This window comes from Saccostrea cucullata, unplaced genomic scaffold (genome assembly GCF_032062105.1).
Source record: "Saccostrea cucullata isolate Sc308-1 unplaced genomic scaffold, CSIRO_AGI_Scuc_v1 ctg2071, whole genome shotgun sequence".
Classification (NCBI taxonomy): domain Eukaryota; kingdom Metazoa; phylum Mollusca; class Bivalvia; order Ostreida; family Ostreidae; genus Saccostrea; species Saccostrea cuccullata.
This window is the reverse complement of record NW_026926309.1, coordinates 584-20455: the sequence shown is the minus strand read 5'-3', so window position 1 is coordinate 20455 and position 19872 is coordinate 584. Positions and strand designations below refer to the sequence as shown.

At 32.7% G+C, this 19872-nt stretch overlaps 1 protein-coding gene across 1 annotated transcript; it reads left to right on the top strand.

The window, feature by feature from the left end:
- Positions 1–732: 732 nt before the first annotated feature.
- Positions 733–13152, top strand: LOC134271348 (uncharacterized; the record flags this gene model as incomplete). Its single annotated transcript, XM_062753567.1, has 5 exons — positions 733–2048; positions 2244–2304; positions 2584–2762; positions 3125–3239; positions 13020–13152. Coding segments are annotated over exons 1-5 (1743 nt in total), but the record flags the coding sequence as incomplete, so codon positions are not given.
- Positions 13153–19872: the final 6720 nt, after the last annotated feature.

The following is a 19872-nucleotide window of genomic DNA, read 5'->3' as shown; positions in this document are numbered from 1 at the left end:
GGTTGAATTTCTTTCATATCATACACAAAGAGAGATTTTATATCCTAGAACAAAATATCAAATTTTCAGGAAAATTGAATTTGAGGAAAAGTTTGGCCTGTCTATTGTGTCCTACCTTAAATGATTTTTTATAAAATATATAAATGGAAAAGGGGATCAAGCCCAGGACCCCTGCATCACTAGTCAAATGTTATATCAAGGTAGATATCCATGAAACAATATCATTACTTTTCTTCCCTTTTAAATTGTTTTCATCTTCAATATACAAACCCAGTTTTTGTTTGCCCCTTGCAGCACTTTTGCCTGCAAATCTAAGAGTTGGTAAATGTCAACCAAGTCTATCACAGGAAAGAAGAAAATGCATAGGTGGACCAGGAATTAAATCAGGTCTGGTCCATCAAAATTTTCTCCCTTCTGGTGACATTTGGTGCTGTGCCACCTGTAAGTGACAGATGCATGACCTGTCAGGGAAGAGCTTGGTTAATGTTTTCAAGGGCTAAAGACCTTTAAGGAGAGAGGAATATGGATGCACACTTGATTGCTGGTGTCTGAATAGCTTAGTAGGTAGAAAACCTGACTGGAGATTCAGGGGGGCCCTGGTTCAAATCCTGGTCTGAGCTGTCATTTTTTTCTCCTCTCCTGTTACATGGACAATGTATCAGTGCCAGTTATGTTTTTATTAGTTTATTAGAAGTTTTTATATGAAGACTGGCTGTATGTCAAATATTTAAAATATGAAACTTTTTCAGCTCTGATACAAAATGCTACTAAAGAAAAGCAAAACAAGAACTACATGGAAAGAAGTCAACAAGCATCCACTTCTAGATATAAAGCACCACAAAGGGAGTCAAAGAGCAATGGGTACAGCTCTAGTACAGAACCTACGCAGTCATCTGTCAAAGCAGCAGGCTCACATTTTTGGGTAAAGAACAAACTCATTACAAAAAAAGACTGTTCAGATATAAAAGAAGTGGCTTTTAATGCTCAGAATCCAACTACCTCAAGCAGTTCTTATCAGACAGGGTCTATAAAGAAAATAGAAAATATCAATAAATCTTCAAAGAAAGAAGAACTAGAAAACAAGTTAAGGGAGACTGAGGAAAATATCCGTAAATTGAAAATGTGCATTACTCAAAAAAAGGAAATACAGAAGAAGACAGAAATGTCACTTTGTACAGATTCCAAAGCTGCATCTAAAGCTAGTGATAAAATGGTTTTTGACAAATCAACAATGCCTAGAAGATCAGGACACAAAGAATTAAAAACAAAGTCAATAACACCAATATCAGACCTCATTACTTCCAATATCCAGAGTTGGAGTCATGAAGAACACACTCAGGGCCCTAGTGATGGAAGAAAGACCAATAAGAAGAATGTATTGAAACCAGAGTCCTCCAGTGTTCAGTGGAAGCCACTTGGAGTTAAGAGGGACACCTCTATTACCCCAATATCAGATCTCATTACAAAGAATTTACAAAGGGAGCAGGCAAAAAGACTAGGCCTAAATCTCCCAGTCTTAAGAAATCAGCAACTTAAAAAGCATGAAAAGCTCAAATATGGTCAGCCCTATAGAAATCAACACAAGCATTCCGCTTTTAAAAAGAGTCCATTAAAGATAAAAATGAATTCTGTAACTCCCATCAGTGATCAGATAACTAGAAATCTTGCCAAAAAGAAAAGTCCAAAGTATCCGAAATTCTCTAAAGACAAGAAATGGACCAAAAATAAATCATCACTTGTGTGCAATACACAGTCTCTCTCAGGTCAACTTAGCTGGCAGCGGTCACAATCCAGGACTGACAATATGTACACTTGGCAATCTAAAACTAGTAAGTCTCAGAGAGCAGCAAGTGGTATCAAGTCAAAGTACAGGATATCCTACACACCTCAGAGAAACCAGTCCTGGAAAAGCAAGGCCAAGCATGCTTCAGGGAATACTAGAACCTGGGAAAGGTTCAGTTATTCAGGATTCTATGGACGTCATAAAGGAAGCCTGAAACATGGGGATTCTACAAGGAATTTTAAATACAGCACATGGATAAAAGGGGGTATGTTTTCATTTAAAAAAATGTTAGCAGCTTATTGATAATGTATAAATAATTAAAAAAGAAATTGAGGATTAAACATTGTCAGAGGGGAAACATCAACTTATATATCTATATCAATCCTTTGTGAGTTAATCTGAACATATTTTGAGTTCTATGTTAACTACCGGTATTTAGTTGTATTTTTCTCTATGGCAGAGTCTTGGAGATATAAGCAGAAAGTGAAGAGGCTACACAATACAACATTGAAGAAATCAAGGTAAGTATTTTGTTCATTTAGAAAAGCATGATGTTGTGTTTTAAAACTGTAGATTCCTAAATATACACGAAGAATATATAAGCACATAATTTCAGCATTTTCATAGCTAAAACCTTGAACAACTGTCAATTTCTGAAATCAATTTCTCATGAACTGATATCTACGAGATATTTTATATTATCAGCTTGATAAGTACTTGCATAAAATAAGGACTGTGTAATTTTTTAAAAAATGTCTTCTTAAACTTTGCTGAAATTGATTTTATTTCCTTCAAACCAGATATCAGTTGGATAAGCGTGGACAGTTGCCAGAAGTGAGATCAGGACAGGTTACCAGGGCGATGGCCTCCGTACTTCAAGGTCAATGTCTGGTGATGATTGATGGAAGAGTTTACAGAACGAGTCAGTCACAGCTAGCAGGATCACATGCATCACCCAGCCGGGCTCGGAGGAGCAGAGGTAATATAGTCATCCCAATTCTCAAGAAACTTGAAAATAAAAAGGTGGTTGTAAATGTTAAAAAGCTTATTTGTGCATACATGTATATAAAACTTTGAGCCATACGGATTTAAAACATACAGTTTGAGTGTGTATATTCCTATAAAAAGTGTGGTTTGTTTTAAATCTTTTACCTCTAAAAAGCCTTCTGTAGCATCAAACTTATCTTTAACAATGTTGGGTATTGCTCCATGGGAAATTTTTGAATAAACACCACATAGAATTGGTGTAAGACTGAAAAAAATTAGTTTTTATCAAAAATGCAAAAAATACCACTGTAATAAGTTTTAAATTAATCTTACCAATGATATCTTACATTCCAGTCTCAATGATGAAAAAGTCCTTTAGCCTTACTCATCAAGTAAACAGAAAATGGAAATCTCAGCACCTTGCAAAATCCATGAACTCTAACAGTGTTACCACAAGGATTCTTGCCAGGTACCAGTGAATTATGCCAGTTGTTTGTAGTGACTCTGAGAAATGACACAATTTAGGAAGAGTTAGTTTGATACGAGGGCTGTTCAATAAATAATGTCCTGAACTATATAACATACATTACAGATATCATATGACATTAAACTTGACTTTCTCTCATTATTGAATCTTTCATGAATTTATAACAGTTTATGTGACCACTTTTCATCACATAGTTTCATCGTGAGAAGCTGAGAAACAAGGGCTTTTCGAGACACTGCATTATAAATGAATGATAAAGATTCAGTAAACTAGAGTAAAAATAAAAGCTTCATTATAGCTGCCGTAAAACTTGTTAAAAATCCCAAAGAAATATTCACTGAAATATATGACATTTACAGCAACCAATGCCTGTTTTATAGACAAAAGAGCAGGTGGATTTCAATGATAAAAAATTATATAATGGGCATCAAAAATGGGTACCCTCCTTGCCAACAAAAATTATAACAACTTATGTATTGGTTGCCAAATTTCAACAAATAATATTTGATGATGTATGATTGATTTTAAGACACATAGCAAATTTGATAGACATCATATCGGGAGTAGTTTACACTGTTTTTAAGAAACGTTTGACGGTAAAAAGCTTGGTACTCAAAGGTCACCCTATATTTTGAAAAATGAGTGAAAACGACAGCGTATACGAAATTCGTAAAAATTATTTTAAAAATATCAGTAATTTTAGTTATCCACGTTTGTTTTATTTTCAAACAGATATTAGAACATGAATCTATTGATTAAAACCCTCAAAACAAAATTTACCATAAGATGTACTTGATAAAAACGGTGAATGTCTGACAAGAGCACAGGTATTCAAGAGCACAAAGACAGATTTATATGTAATTTTCTTAAAAATTAGTGGTATTGTTGTTCAAATTCGTATTCGGAGAGACAGTTTAATTTTTTCTGGAGGAGTCTAGAAAGCAATTTTTTTGCAAAAAAATCAAAAGGTTTATTAGAGGAAGGACCCAGAATCAGGAATCCACTACATTGAATTTCTTCAAGACAGCGTCCAAACCCGCATGCCCTGAAGAGTAAAGGGATTTTCGGGATAAACAGAAAGTTAATGTTTTTTCACATTAACAATATTCGCCAGATCTTCGACCTTTTGACTTGTTTCTATTTCCAAACTTGAAAAAACACCTTTCAGAGGGAAGAAACAAGTCCGGGAAATCATTGGATCTGCCATTTTCCAGTATACTAAGGGTCATACCCAAAAATGAGTTCTAAAAACAATCAGAAATTAGATAAAAAATGTTACGGACATGTATTTTACTTAAAAAATATTAATTAGTAAAATCATGAAGACTAAATCATTGAAAAGCGTCTTTAGCTTCTTTCTGAGCACCGAGGACATTCTTTTTGAGATTTTTGTAAATTATAGAGATTTTGTATGTAGTATACCTTATTATACCCCCGCTTGAAAAGTGGGAGGGTATACTGTAATCGATATGTCCGTCCGTACGTCCGTCTGTTACGCTTTGGGGTACCCATCTCTTATCCGCAACTCCTCTTATACCACTGAGTGAAATTTAATGAAACCTTCAAAGAATCTTTATTACATATTCCCATTGTGCACCTCCTATTTTACTTTTTGATCCGACACATATTTTGGGTTTCCCGGCCACAGCAAAACATGGACTTTGTCATCAGTTATAACCATAAGGGTAGCGGGGGTATCATTTAGTGAGCTCATTGCTCACAGTACCTATAGTTGTTAGATGTTATCATATTTGATTTTACTTTGAATGTTTTTATATAGAGGTAAATATTAACAATAAAATGTGTTTCTTTGTTTGTTAGTCCGGCAGTTAACCTCAAAGATATTGCAGGAAAAAATTACATGATCCGCTTACGTATTCCTTGTCACAAGACTTCCTTTGTGTACCAATACTTTTGACCTTTTAACCTTTGGAGTTTGACATGCATTTGAGAAATTTCAACCCTCGCCAAAAGCTGTCATTCGGGGGCATCAGTATTTGTTATAATAATGTAAAGATTGCGTATTCCTTTAATCGACATTTCAATCATTATAATTTTTAACAAGAGATAGTTGTAAAATTGAAAAAAAAAAGTTAACACTAAAAGGAAATTTGAATAAATTCTGTGTTGCGTTAAATACTTGTACTTGTAAAGAATAAGACTCTAGGAGAACTAAATGGTATTTGCCCTTTCAAATTTAATAATGAAACAAATTCTATAGGTCATCTAATTGTATTATAAAAACTCGCAAAAAAAAGGTATCTACAATTAACAGTTGTTCACTTGCTTTCCTTCCTAGAACGTCAAAATTAAAACCGGATAAATAAACTCGTTCTGTTATTGACAAAAATAGACAAAGTTCTTAAATATGATATATCTTATTCTCCACAAACGCATACACACACCCACAGAGAGAGAAAGAGAGAGAGCACGAAGGGATTCAATTTTATAAGGATACCAGCTTTTACCCCAACCCACAGGTGAACTCTCGACTCACGGAATCACTCATCTAGCAGTACAGGAACCGCGTGAAAACAATCTAACAACATTTTGTCAACTGAAGACACCTTGTATATACGAAGGGTGATCAAAAAGTTCGCGAATTAAATGAATTACTTCAATAAAACAATTACAATTAGGTTTGATTAGGTTTGAGTGTTCATTATTTCTGAAGTAGTTCTCTACGAATTTAAGGAGGCTGTGGGTCAACAAATTGTTGATATGACCCTTGACTTCATGGATTTCAATTATTTTTGGAAAGATGAGAAAGTTTTGTAATAAAAGTGAACACTTAAGGTATAGTGGATTGACTCCACGTTTTTGTAAACTAAAAACGTATTTTTGATTGCAAACTTTAGAATTATCTTTCAAAAAAATGGAGCAAAGACCCATTAATATCGAAAAATGTTATTAAAGTAGGGGAAAATGATCTTTTTTGTCCCCTTAATTAAGTGTGTGCATGTTATTTGATGGGCATATAATTTCATTCTTTGTGAGATTTTTGTAAATTGTACAGATTTTGTCTAAAGTGCACCTTAATGTTAGATGTTATATAAAAGAACATTTTGATATAATCGAGATTTCATTTTTCAGTTCATTTCTGTAGGCACTTTGCCGCCTTTTCCACCCATCTTCAAACAATACAAACTATCGACACTATTCGTCATATTTCATTTGCCTTCACTCTTGTTGGAAAATAACCACAATGAATATAAATCAATTTTAATTCATCGTAGAAAAAGCCATCCCAGATCTTAGTTTTTGCAATTCATTCCTTATTGACTTAAAATCAGGATATGAATATGTTTACAGTTTCAGTGGATATTCGAATGTCAAAGATCACGGAAATTACGCAAAGATAATGATTTAAATAAATGTGCGATATTCAGACTAAATTTCTCCGTATGAACTAGAAAAGTGTGTGTCTTGAATCATCAGAGTAGTTGACCTAATAAACAGGATTAAGAAATTATTTATGCAATACCACCTTTTGAAAAATACGTAAGCACCACATTTCCAAAGTTACCATTTTTTGGTTGGTGTAACTTTTCTAGTGTCCTTTCATACACGGTGATTTTCAGTCTCTTTTAACATAGAGTTATTTCTAATTTAAGGAACAATCGAATTATCTAGTACACAGTCATTCTACAAATACATACAAAACTTAGATTTTTTTATTGTCGCTTACAAAGGATCACTTCATTATAAATAGGGATCTGACCTACGAGGGTTGTTCGATATGTATTGTGTATTGTACCACAGCGCGATAATGCCTTGCACGATTTTGTCGATATTTATACGCCTGGATAACTCTATCCAATACCTTGCCAACAGTATAAACGCGAGCCTTCATCTATACATGGTTATAATATAATCGTCATTTCAATAGAGCCAGTCGTTGACCACCGTTGTAAAAATGGTTGGGAAAAGGGTTGACCTAATAAATATTGAAGAAATTAGAGCTTATATAAAAGTTCGCACAAAACTCGGTAATTCGGTAAAGCAGATTTTTATTGAATTGGGGGAGGTTTATGGGTCTGATAAGGTATCTTATGAGACAGTTCGTAGGTGGGGACAGAAATTTCTGACCAAAAAAAGGTACGAATACAAACCGCTAAGCGACTGCTAAAAATGTTTCCAAACTTCAATCAAAGACAATTTGCAAACATAGTTACTGGTGACGACACATGGGTTCACTATTTCGAACCAGTAAGAAAAGTTGGAAACAAATTATGGCTAACCAAACACGGTAGAAGGCCTGTAGTTGCCAAAAGGACAATGAGCACAAAGAAGGTCCTTTATTGCATATTATTCTTTTGTGATGGTTTAGCCGTACAAATTCCGGTGCAAAAGGGCAAAAGTGTTACAGGTCGGTATTACCGAGATGTTGTACTGAAAAAGCTCAAGAAATATTATCAGAAACGACGTCTCGGGATTTAGGCATGTTCGTCTTCTTCTTCATGATAATGCTCCATCACATACATCTGAGCTTGTGAAGCAATTTTTGAAGTCTGAGAAGGTTACCGTCTTGCCACACCCACCATACTCTCCGGATCTAGCACCATGCGACTTTTTCCTTTTTCCAAAACTTAAAAAGTTCTTATCTGGTCGTCGATACAAGTCCCGACAGGCCCTTGGCTCAGCCGTCAATCAGTGCCTCAGAGGTATATCTAAACCAGCGTACCGTGACGCATTTCAGAAATGGATTCAGAGATTAAAATTGTGTATTTCAAATCACGGAGAATACTTTGAAGGGATGTAATGTCCATTTGACTATTTGAATCGAATGCTTTTGAGATATCGTACAATACACAATACATATCGAACAACCCTCGTATAGGACCGGGCTTGGTTTTATTCTCTACAAGAAGCTTGTCGATTTCTGTTCTGATTAATGACATTAGGCTGAATACATATAACAATTTGTTTTTCCTAAATCTTTATTTCAGTGAGTAGAGATAGGAGGAATCCTTTAATTGATTTTCTGAGTTTGTTATCTCCAAATGTAATAATTGATATTTTTCTTTACTTCTCATTGCGCATAATGGTAATGTCTACTGTCTCTGAAATTCTATTCTTTATGTCTAGGCTATTTATCCGTGGATATAATAAGACATACCATTAATGTGTGCAAATTATATAGGCCTAAATGAAATCCAAGGAAAACAGTTACTGATATATGTAGCAAAAGTCAATGTGATTAAATTCTAAGGAATATATACAAATGAAATTCATCGCAGCTCAATGCTGCCAAGAATACCTGTATCGAATAACACAAAGTAAGCTATTCTTGTCCTCGGAGAAAGTGTGCTTATGATGTTCTGCCTGACTGACAACTGTACATTGGATTGTTACGATCTGATCTCTCTTTAGTATTTCTTATATCAAGAATGGGCATGCATAAAGGATAGATAATTGAAAGAAAATGCACAAGTCTATAAAAAAAAATTAAAAGAGTCTTTGAAAAGGCGAAAAATTAAAACTTTCTAGTGTAATAATCAGCACATATATCAACTGAGCTAGTCTGACTATAAAATTGGATAGCATAAATTTTAAGCAGATTATCAAAATCAGGTTTCCGTATTTTTTGTAGGTTTTTTGTGAATTTCGACCCTAGGGCAGGGGTGCACCTAAAAAAATCCTATCTTAAATTATTCTTTATATCCCAAGCTATCAAAATATCACAGTTTTATTTAGGGGCAGACCTGCCCTGAACACTTCTAGGCCAAAATACATGCAAAAATCAACGCTTTAACAAACAAAATGGTGTTTTGGCCAACTTTAGAGGTTTATTGTAAAGTTGTAAATAATAAATTTTAGGTATAAAATACAAATTTGAAAAATTTAGACATATATACGGTAGAAAACAACAAATAAAGATTCATTTTTAAATGTCACTTTTTCCGGAAAATTGTTCTCTCCTATAAGTCAATTCTTTTGTCATAGTGAATACATCCTTTACCGTTTTAATATCTATACCAATAAATTTTACGATCGATTTAAACTTCAAGATATACATATGATTTGTAAATATTTACCGATATACATGTATTTTCTCAGTAATACCCGGGTATGTACATAAGAATACGTGTACCTGCTGCTAAAAATGGTTTTGATATAATTTGTACAATTGTTAGTAGATCTTCTTTATTTTGAATAAGAAATATCATTCCTTTCTTCGCAGAATTTCGACGCCGTAGACCTTGGGCCTGGGATCACTGAAGTACATAAGTTTTCCAAAGGTGTCTACTCCAAAGGCTTGATCAACATTTTATTGCTGTCATCCAGCGCCACCCAGTTGCGCAGCGCTCATTCCGACAAGGACTACGAACATCAAACAGCACTCATTGTTTTGATATCAACTTCCATTGCCTTACAAATTCTCATACTTTTGCTTTTGAGCAGCATGTTAACCATGATTCCTCGAGATAAAGGACATACACTGAAAAATTCATGTTTATGGAAGTTTTTAATCAAAAGCAGAATCAAATCAGTCCTTCTGTTCTCTGTATCCATTCTGACGGCTGTCAACGTCTTTATTTCAGTGTACCAAACTGTGGGACAGTGATAAACTGTTCTCAGACATTACATGTTAAAGTTTGATGATTTTAAGTGATTCTCTTGTTACTGTATTAAGGATTGCACGTGTTATTAGTATAATGGCTAAACAGCACGAACTCTTCTTCTCTTCAGAAATCAGCAATATATTTAATAAGATTTATTTTTTTTAACATTGATAGAATTATGTGTGCAAGAGTAAAACTGAGTGTAGTGTAAAAAATTGTTATATATTTTTAAAAGTATATAATGTAATTTCTTATAGAAAATGGCATACAGTTGAATATGATTATTTGAACACCAAAAAAAAAAAAAAGAAAATTACTTTCTACATGTATATTCGAATGCCCAACCCCACTCCCGATAACCAAAGATTTTGATCCCGTCGCCAGAGTATAAGAATAAAAATTCAAATCCACAAGATTCATTATTGCAAGACTGAAGTTTTTCATCTTTTTGGTTAATCCTTGGCTTGTCGTCTATGAGATTTATCTACAAGATGCATTTCTGTGAATAGTAACACACCTGATAAGTAATATCTTAAATATGATATGTATTTTACTTGAATATTATAAGATGTAGATGTACTGCATTTTGCAATTCATATGTTGTTGATATGAAACTTTTTTGGACATGTGGTAAACCGGTTTACCATAATTATGTAATCTCATTGAAACAAGATCTTAAAAAATCATTATTTTCCAAAATTCATCATATTATGTTTTCAATCCAGTGAAAACAGTGCTTCCGATGACTACCTTATTACATTGTTGGTTTTATAATACCCCGCTTGAAAAGCGGGAGGGTATATAGTAATCGGAATGTCCGTCCGTCTTTCCGTCCGTTTGTTACGCTTTGGGGTACCCATCTATTATCTGCAACTCCTCTCATACCACTGAATGAAATTTGATAGAATCTTTATTACATATTGCCATTGTGCACGTGCTATTTAACTTTTTGATGTGAAACACATTTTGGGTTTCCCATAGCAAAACGTGAACACTGCTATTATATTCATATGGGATGCGGGGATGGGGTGGGTTATCATTTAGTGAGCTCATTGCTCACAGTACCTCTAGCTTGATTTGCTTTTGGTCGAATTTATTTGAATATCTCAATTTAAAAAAAGAAAATATAAATTATTTAAGCAGGAATAATGTTAATACGAAAAATTCATATTTTTGTTTAATCTCAAAAAATGAGAGACATTCCAAAAATCTTCCGTAGATAAAAAAAATACTTAAAATACCGCTTAAGCATGTTTATTCATAAATCTTAAGGTACGATTCTTCTCTGGTTTCTGACTAGATGAAATTTTCAATGTGTTTTTGCTTATATCTCTTATAAATTTAGATGTAAAAGATTTAAAAGATCACATTTTTCTTTTCTCATCACAATTGTTCAACATTAAATAGATATGGTAAACTGAGTTTGAAATCTACCAGGGACTATATTTTTGGCGGAATGGTGGTGTATGAAAATATCTTCTTTTCTGATTCTCAAAATTATTATAGAGCAATGAATTTCTTTATAATTTTTAAACAATCAAAGACTTGAAGAATTTTTCAAAATTTAGCTAAATTAATCATAAGGGACTAAAGTTTCAAAATATATTCGATAAGTAGGATTTTCCAAACAAACTACTATTATGTTAGCTTTTAAAAGCTTCCAATGGAAGTGCAGATATGTGCCAAAAACCGTAGAAAGTGTTTTTTGCTATTTTAGTAAACGATCAAAACTTTTTGTTTTTGTATCATTTTGTATCTCTATATGACTTCTTTACCACATGTGAAAATAAGAAAAATTTAAATATAGGGCGCATATAAAAATAACTTAAGTATCCTAAAAATTTAAGAAAAATAGAGATTATTCGGATTAGAGCTAAAATTCAATTTTTTAAATTTACTTGTGTCAGTTTGGTAATATCATCTTATAGATTCTATATGGTAATATCTTTTTTTATGCAAAAATAAAAAAAAAATAATCTTTTGAAATAGAAGTACGTATCGCATGATTGGATGCTTTCATTTTTATTTTTAATGTCCAGGGAAAAGGTAATGACCTTGACCTAACCTTGACTCTAATACTTAACTCTCAAAATGTCTTCTTGATTCTGTGAAAATTTCATCAATTTTTAAATACAAGAAATACAGTTTTGTGTGAGAAGAATCCTACCTTAACACATGTTTAAATAACTGAATGTTATAGTGTACATGCTCAAGAATGACAAATATATTTTTTTTTTCGCTTTGAGACACTCGAATATAAAAAAAAATAAACCGAATAATTCTTTTAAATTTTTTTTCTGTTAATCATGTTATGCATTTTAAAAAACAGCAGCGGTGAAAAATACCCAAATATACAGATACCTTATTTTTCAAATGGCTGAAGTCTCGTCTCCTTATAAAACTACCCAAACGTTTGTTTTGACTATAATGTGTTACGCAATGACTTAATGAACAATTTTAGCTCTAACGAAAACTAGACTAAAAAGTTTCCATTCTGTGTATGTTTCTTGATAAGTGAATTGATATGAAGATAAAATTATTAACAAGGATATAAATATATGTACAGTTTCGGTAGTTATCGATGTTCAGGAACTCGGAAAACTCATTGTCAGAGCAAAGGAAATTACAGTGTATTTCAGCAATTTCTGTGATATTAGTATTACATTTGATTGTATGAACTAGGAAGGTGTAGGTCTTAATTTAAAGGATTAAGAAATTATTTAAGCAACACCACCACATGAAAAATTAATTAAAACGTAAGTACAATATTTGCAGGTTTTATTGTCGATGTACCTTTTCAATTGTTAACTAACTAAATTAACCAGGAGAATTCAATCATTAAATTTTTTTAAATTATTTTTTGATTTGTATAATACTTGTATTAAGATGATCTCGTATTCAACACCAGGTAATTTGATAAGATGTCAATTATCAAAAGTTAATGATTAAAGATTTTACAAACACCGTGATTTGTATGTATTTTATTATAAATGTAGTTTTTTGATTGTTATTCAATACAATCAACTGGAGAATGAACTGTTTTTTCAAAAGAATAATTTTATGTTTGATATTATTTAGATTAAATATGGGGCAATTTCATACATTTCAATCATTAAAGATTTTACAAACACCATGTTTTACATGTATCTGTTTCTTAATGTGGTCTTCCTTAACAGAAGATTATTTCTTTTTAAAGAAGAGATCGAGTTATCTATCAGAGTGTTCGAATGGCTTCAGAAAGTAAAATAAACCTCGATAAGTGTGAAGAGGAAGCAGTAAGAAATCAGGTGTCAGTAAGAATTCCAAGCAATCGTCCATTGTCTAGTTTGGTAAGTAAATAGTAAATAGTGCCTTCTCCTTTTATTCAACTCCATGTCCTATTAATGGAGTCTACTGGAGTTTTATTGTGTGAATACTACAATGTGAATACTACAATAAAGAAACTCCTTAATTTTATACCAAATGTAACTTACATTGACTGCAGTGTACGAGTACATATCAGGTTCATGTCTATGTTTTTAGGACCCTCTCAAAACATTTTAAATTTTTCACTCTCCAAAGTAAATTTCATGTATACAATGAACCTTTTGCTCAAATTATAACACAGTATGTGATGTGTATAATATTTATTGTGTATCAAAATGTGTATAATTTTCCCCTCCCCCCTCAAATAAAGCATTCGAAAAACAGTCAGACAGATTGGACAATAGTTGCTTGCGATATTTGATCACTAATAAATGGTTATAGGAGACTCACTAAATAAAAAGTCTTTTTTCGCGAATTTTCTCAGTAATGCAAAACATCATAACTTCATGTACTTGATATTAGAAAAATGGTTTTGATATAATGTCTACACTTAATGGACTTTTGCGAGGATCGCTAACTTTTACAGTTGACTTTTTTACAGTATAAATAATTAGCTCAACATTTAATTAAATGAAAATAATGGCTGTTTTCAGTAAAGCAGAAATAAGTTGTCCATGAATAATAAACGACAACAAAGTACCCTCAACTTTCGGCCTTCACTTGTAAGTGCCATTAACACCATACTTATAACCTGTAGAAATGTTTTCTTGTGATGTCTACTATAAATTCTGTACCTCCATACATGAAACATGTTTAAATGTAAGCGTAACCCATCAACTGAAAAATAAAGTAGTGCTTCTCGCAAAAGTCCATTAGTGCATCTTCTCTATTAATAATAAGAATACCATTTTCTTCGCAGACTTTCGACAAGGTGAATCAAGGTCCTGGAATTGCTCAGGCATCTAAAACTATCTACTCGAAAGGCTTGATCAACATTTCATTATTATCAGCAAACGCCAGTCAGTTGCGTAAAGCACAATCCAACAACGGCTATGAACATCAAACAGCACTCATTGTTTTGATATCAACTTCCATCGTCTTACAAGCGTTCATACTTCTGCTGTTATGCTTATTAACCATGGTTCCACGAGATTGCGAGACAATAAAAACTTCCCGTTTTTGGGGATGTTTTCTCAAAAGCAGAATTAAATCAGCCATTTTGTTCTTTGTATCCATATTGACGGCTGTCAACATATTTATTTCAGTGTACCAAAACGTAGGACAATGATAAATTATTACAAGCTCGATTCTTCTAAATAGGAAGATGTTTTCTGAATTGAATTTGCACTTGTTATTAGTTTCAATGCTTGTTTATACTATACAGCACAAACTTTTTTCCATTCTGAAATGACCAATGTATGACCAAAGTAAGTAATAACATTTTTAATACATGGATTAAATAATGTATGTTAATATAGCAGTAAAACTAGGTATTTTGTAAAACATTTTTGAAACAATTAAATGTACAAAGTAAATGGCATATTATACAATTATGGACTCTTTTGGTGTTGAATATCACGGGTTTGTTATTCACCAGAAAAATATTAATATTGACCGAGACAAAGCCAATATTGATATTTTTCGGGTGAATAACAAACCATATTCAACACCAAAAGAGTCCATAATTGTTTTATTATATAGTCCGGATGTGAATAAAATAGACATTGAAAGCCGCATGACGACGCCATTTTCACATCGAATTTTTGTCGTTGAAAAGCTTACAAAATAAAGTCCAGATTACAATTTGTAACCTCCGTGTATTCCTTTTCGAGTTTCGCTATGTGTAAGATGTCCAAATGTTAACAAATAATCCTGCAATATAGGTTTGTCATACATTTTTCCTGCTCATATTCATAGCTGGCTGCGGCCGTTGCAACCATTGTTTACAACGTTGTTTGAGGTGTTGATTGTGACGTCACAATGCCTCTGCACGCGCACTGACCCTCCGGTGATTACGGCCTCAAATCCGGTGAATATGTAGTGTTATGAACTGTTTGTGTTTGTATAGATTATATAGGGACTATAAATAAACTATATAATAAAGATTGTTATTATTTGAACACCAAAGAAAAATCTATAATTTCTCTCTACGAGCGTATTTTAGGAGTTTTCTCTCTTCCTGTAATTTCTGTTCAAATTTGGCCAAAAAATATACATATATCAATCCCTTCGTTATTTTTGGTGAGTGCTTTGTATCCTTATTTTGTGCATACATGGATCTTTTTTATTAAATAGAAAATATCAATTTTAGTGCCACAATTTCTATGAAATTAGTACAATATGCCATAAAAATTAAATGTTCTTAAAAAGTTACGTAAGTGGCTTTCATGTGAGTTGAGTATATGAATGTGATAAATCATTAAAGAATATGACGTCAGAGAAGACTATTCTTGAAATAGGACGTCATTATTTTTGGCACACTTTTTAGTTTAAAGGGGCATAGATACAGTTTCAGCTAAAAATTTCATTTGTTTTTCTATTTTGAAAAATATTTAACTAAGGTCTTTCTAATGATAATCAAAAATTTAACTTCAGTCGTCGAGATACAAGACAGATTTAGAGCTCCAAACCTTTGTTATGTAAACAGGGTCCATGTCATGTTTTGTTTACAAAGATTAATATACTAATACATGTTCGTTCAAAGCAGATAATTTCAATAAAAAAGTAAATTCTAAATACAATTAGACAGTTTCTAGTGATTTGCTGAATTTCATTTGGATATCAATACGATACTTCCTATACGTTAACAAAAACAAAGCATGAGCCTTGTTTACATTTTGAAGAATTTTAAGTTCTGTATCTCGTTTGTTAGTCAATAAATGATATTCAAACTTTTGCTGATCATAAGATGATGCTTAATTTAGGAATTGTAAGCATTAAAATTGGTTTAAAACTCAGTTGAACCTGTGTCCATGTCTCTTTAAAGCAGAAAAGCCTGAACTAACTCATTTCCGTTGTTATTGTATTCCTTTAGAAAATAGAGTCCATAACAGTTGCGCACTTCAATTTTGGATATATTGTGTAAAATACTTTGAAAAAATTACTTATCCAAACATCTTTGGGGCGATGCATGTGCTGTATGTTTTCTGAAAGAAAATTCCTCTAAAATTGATGTCTTCTGCTACATTTTAAGAAAATACGGGAAAATGCACAGGTTTATGACGTAACAATTAACTAATTGTGGAGGTCATATGAACAATACAATTTGTGTGTTCTTACTACACGTGATTTCATAAATTTAAAAGGGATCAATTTTAATTTATTACACCACTTCAATATTATAGAAAAATGAAGGGCCAGATTTGTATGGAAAGTTTACTTTTTGTTAAAAGGATGCCATACTTCTGAATATGACATCATGACAATTGATAAATCGGGGAAGGTAAATTTATATTCAAGATATGGAGCTGTAAACTAGCAGAGGATCATTCATTTAGACTTTATTTCTCAATGATATGAAATAATTTCATAGAACAAAATCAACTATACATTAAATATATTTATGCAAAATTAGGTTACATTATAAGTAAACAACCGAACCCAAAAATGTCCCTGTAGGACATTTCACGTCATTGTAACGTCGAACACGTGCAAATTGATAGAATAACTTCAGTGCTAGCTATATGTATAGAACGGAAATGCTGATTAAATGTTAAAAGCCATTTTTCATACCACTCTTCATAAGATTTTCAGAACTCTTCTATAAAATCAAATTTTTACACTTAGAAAGATACTAATAACCTATCTTCGTCCTACAGATATAATAAAAATCGCCAGCGTGGCGCAGTGGTTAGAGTGTCTGTTTGAGAGTTGTGAAGTAAGGGGTTGATCCTTGCGTCGCGGGTTTGAATCCCTCTAAGGGACGTGGATACCGGTGCTTCGGATGAGACTGTATAAATCGAGTTCCCATGTCGCAGTAGGTGTTGGCACGAAAAAGATTCCTCCCTGCTCAATGGCCCTACCTGCTGAGTATAGTCCAAAATTTGCAAACGTTGACGTCTCAATATGAGGGAAAAATTCTGGAGAGGGACATTAAACAATATACAATCAATCAAGCAGATATAAAAACGGCTGCATGCGGTTTGTCTATTTGTTTTTCATGATTTGTGATTTAAAAAAATGGTTGGAAAATCATTAAAATAAAAATTGTTAATGAGTTCTTCTACGCAATTTTTTTTTTTAAATCTTATCAATTTAAGAGCATTACATTGCTTTCACTATTACCGACTCCGTTTTCTTTTAAAAAACACGAACATACTTTCAGATTTACGATGTCAACGACGCCATTAAAATACATGTTCACTCATCAAATTTCTTGATATGCGAATTATACAATGTTCCTTTTTAATATTTCAAAATACATTGACCAACAAAGACATGTTGGGAATAAAAGAAATAGTTATCCAGGCTTTTGAATTCCTTCTATTTACCTCGATCATTTTACAATGCAGAGTGTATAAAGATTTCCCTACCATTGCAAAACACCATTAACCATTTTTAATTCCATGTCATATAAATAATTGGTTAGATTAAAATGAACCTCAATTTCTTTAAATGTGTAATTTTAAAATACTTTTACGGAGTAAAAATTTCGACTTTTAATAATACCTTTCTGAGAACTTCTTGAGGCACATTGAGAGGTATAAAATAAAAATTGTTGCATGAAAAGATTTAATTTTCAAGCTGCATTTTGGGACTTTTGGAATCAAATTATAAATACCAAAATATTTACATTTGCTGTGGTTTTCTACTAAGCTAATTAATATTAGTGAAATTGATTTGAAAGCCATTTTCGTGTATACTCACGCGTAGAAATATACACGGAGAAAGGTGCGCTAACGTGATGTCACAATAAGGCTACAGAGACACTAGTAAAAGTATAATAATATAGGACAGCGAGAAATTCAAGTATTGAGTACAGCTTTAAGACACGGAAAATGTAAATATAAGGAATGTTTTAAGTGTAGTATGAATTTCTGGTGCTAGTGCGCTTCATGAAATATGCCTATGTGACAAGTCTTTGTGATTCACACACCAATAACTCACACAAAACTTAAAAACTTCCTTAAATATACAGAGACCTAATTTTTCAAATGTCTGAAGTCTCGTCTGACGTCTTGTTATAAAACTAATCCATTGAATGGATGGACTTATAATAACTGGCCAGAAAAAATGCCATACATTAAAGTTTTATAAGATGTTTATTTTTTTCCATGATGTAACCCCCCGATATCTTAATCGTGTATCCATGGTATGGTTTGAACATATTTTATTGTTAAGATGTTACAACAAAAGGATTGGACACAAGTACTTCATACTTAGAACGCCCTCTCCTTTATAACAATTAATTACACAAAGTATTGTTCAAAAATTAATTTACACTGGAACCAAAGGTCAATAAGATTATTTAACATAGGTAATGCATGTACAGGATTTAAATTGATGTAGTATGTACAAACGAATCAAAAATACATTCAAAAACGACCAGATCTTTTGATAAACAATTGCACATTGAAAAATAAACTTTCATTTTCAGAAATACTGATCGAATTATCTCCCCATAACAGAACATGAGTGTCTACAATACGTAAGTTAATCATTCTAAAAATAGCATTGAACAGGTCGTTTCTTGGGGCAGTGTATTTCGCACAAGAGAAAAAGAAATGATATGCGTCTTCTATTTTTCCACAAGTGCATAATAGACTGTCAATAATATTACACCTAAATAAGTCTTTATTTAGAACACAATTGTGTCTTAATCTAGTATGAATTACACTCCAAAAAAAGGACGGGGTAGGTGTTCTCTGAGAGTTTACACAATTTTTGAAGGAACCTATAGGAGTAGATTGTCTTGTTTCAAGAGACAAAGAGTTCCACTCCCTTATTGCCATTGGAACAAATGATGATTTATATATATTTAATCTACACTTAGGGATGCAGTAATTTTGTGACTGTCTTGTTACGTAAATTGATTCGTGTGATCGAATATTTGGAAATTTTTCTTTCAGATACCCGGGTACCATGTTATATTTTATACATTGTTGTTCTTACTTTGGACATTCGTCTTACAGCAAGTGGTTCCCAACCAGTTTCAAAATAGAGAGAATCTTGCGATGCTAATGAAGTTAAACCAGTGACTATTCTTGCCGCTGCAAGTTGTAATTTTTCTAATTTTTCGGAATCTTGACTAGAAGTTGCGTATTCTAACTGAGGTCTTATAAAAGTAGTATATAAAAGAGATAAAGTTTTAGCACTGACCCTGAATTGTACACAAATTTATATTTTGGGGTCTTCGGGCTATTTTTTGTCATATTTGAAAATATAACAAAAATATATAAAGGGATTAACAAAGAAAATACTTTCTATGCCACTTTGCTCTGAATGGCCACAGTTATTGTTTCGACATTTACATTCGCACATAAAAATAACTACCTGTACAATTGATGCCATCTCCATAGAATCCTAAATCACAAGAACAGTTGTAGCTGTCATCGTGTCCTGACATGAAGCATTCAGATAACAGTCGTGAGCTCCGCATTACACTCATCCGTAAACTCACAGTTGGTTCCATTAAAACCATCTTTACAAATGCATGTTCCGTCAATGTTATCACAGTCTGTTGTGCCAGCGGTGTTGCATGAGCATGTTTGTGAACACTGCTCACCAAACGATGTCTTGTTACA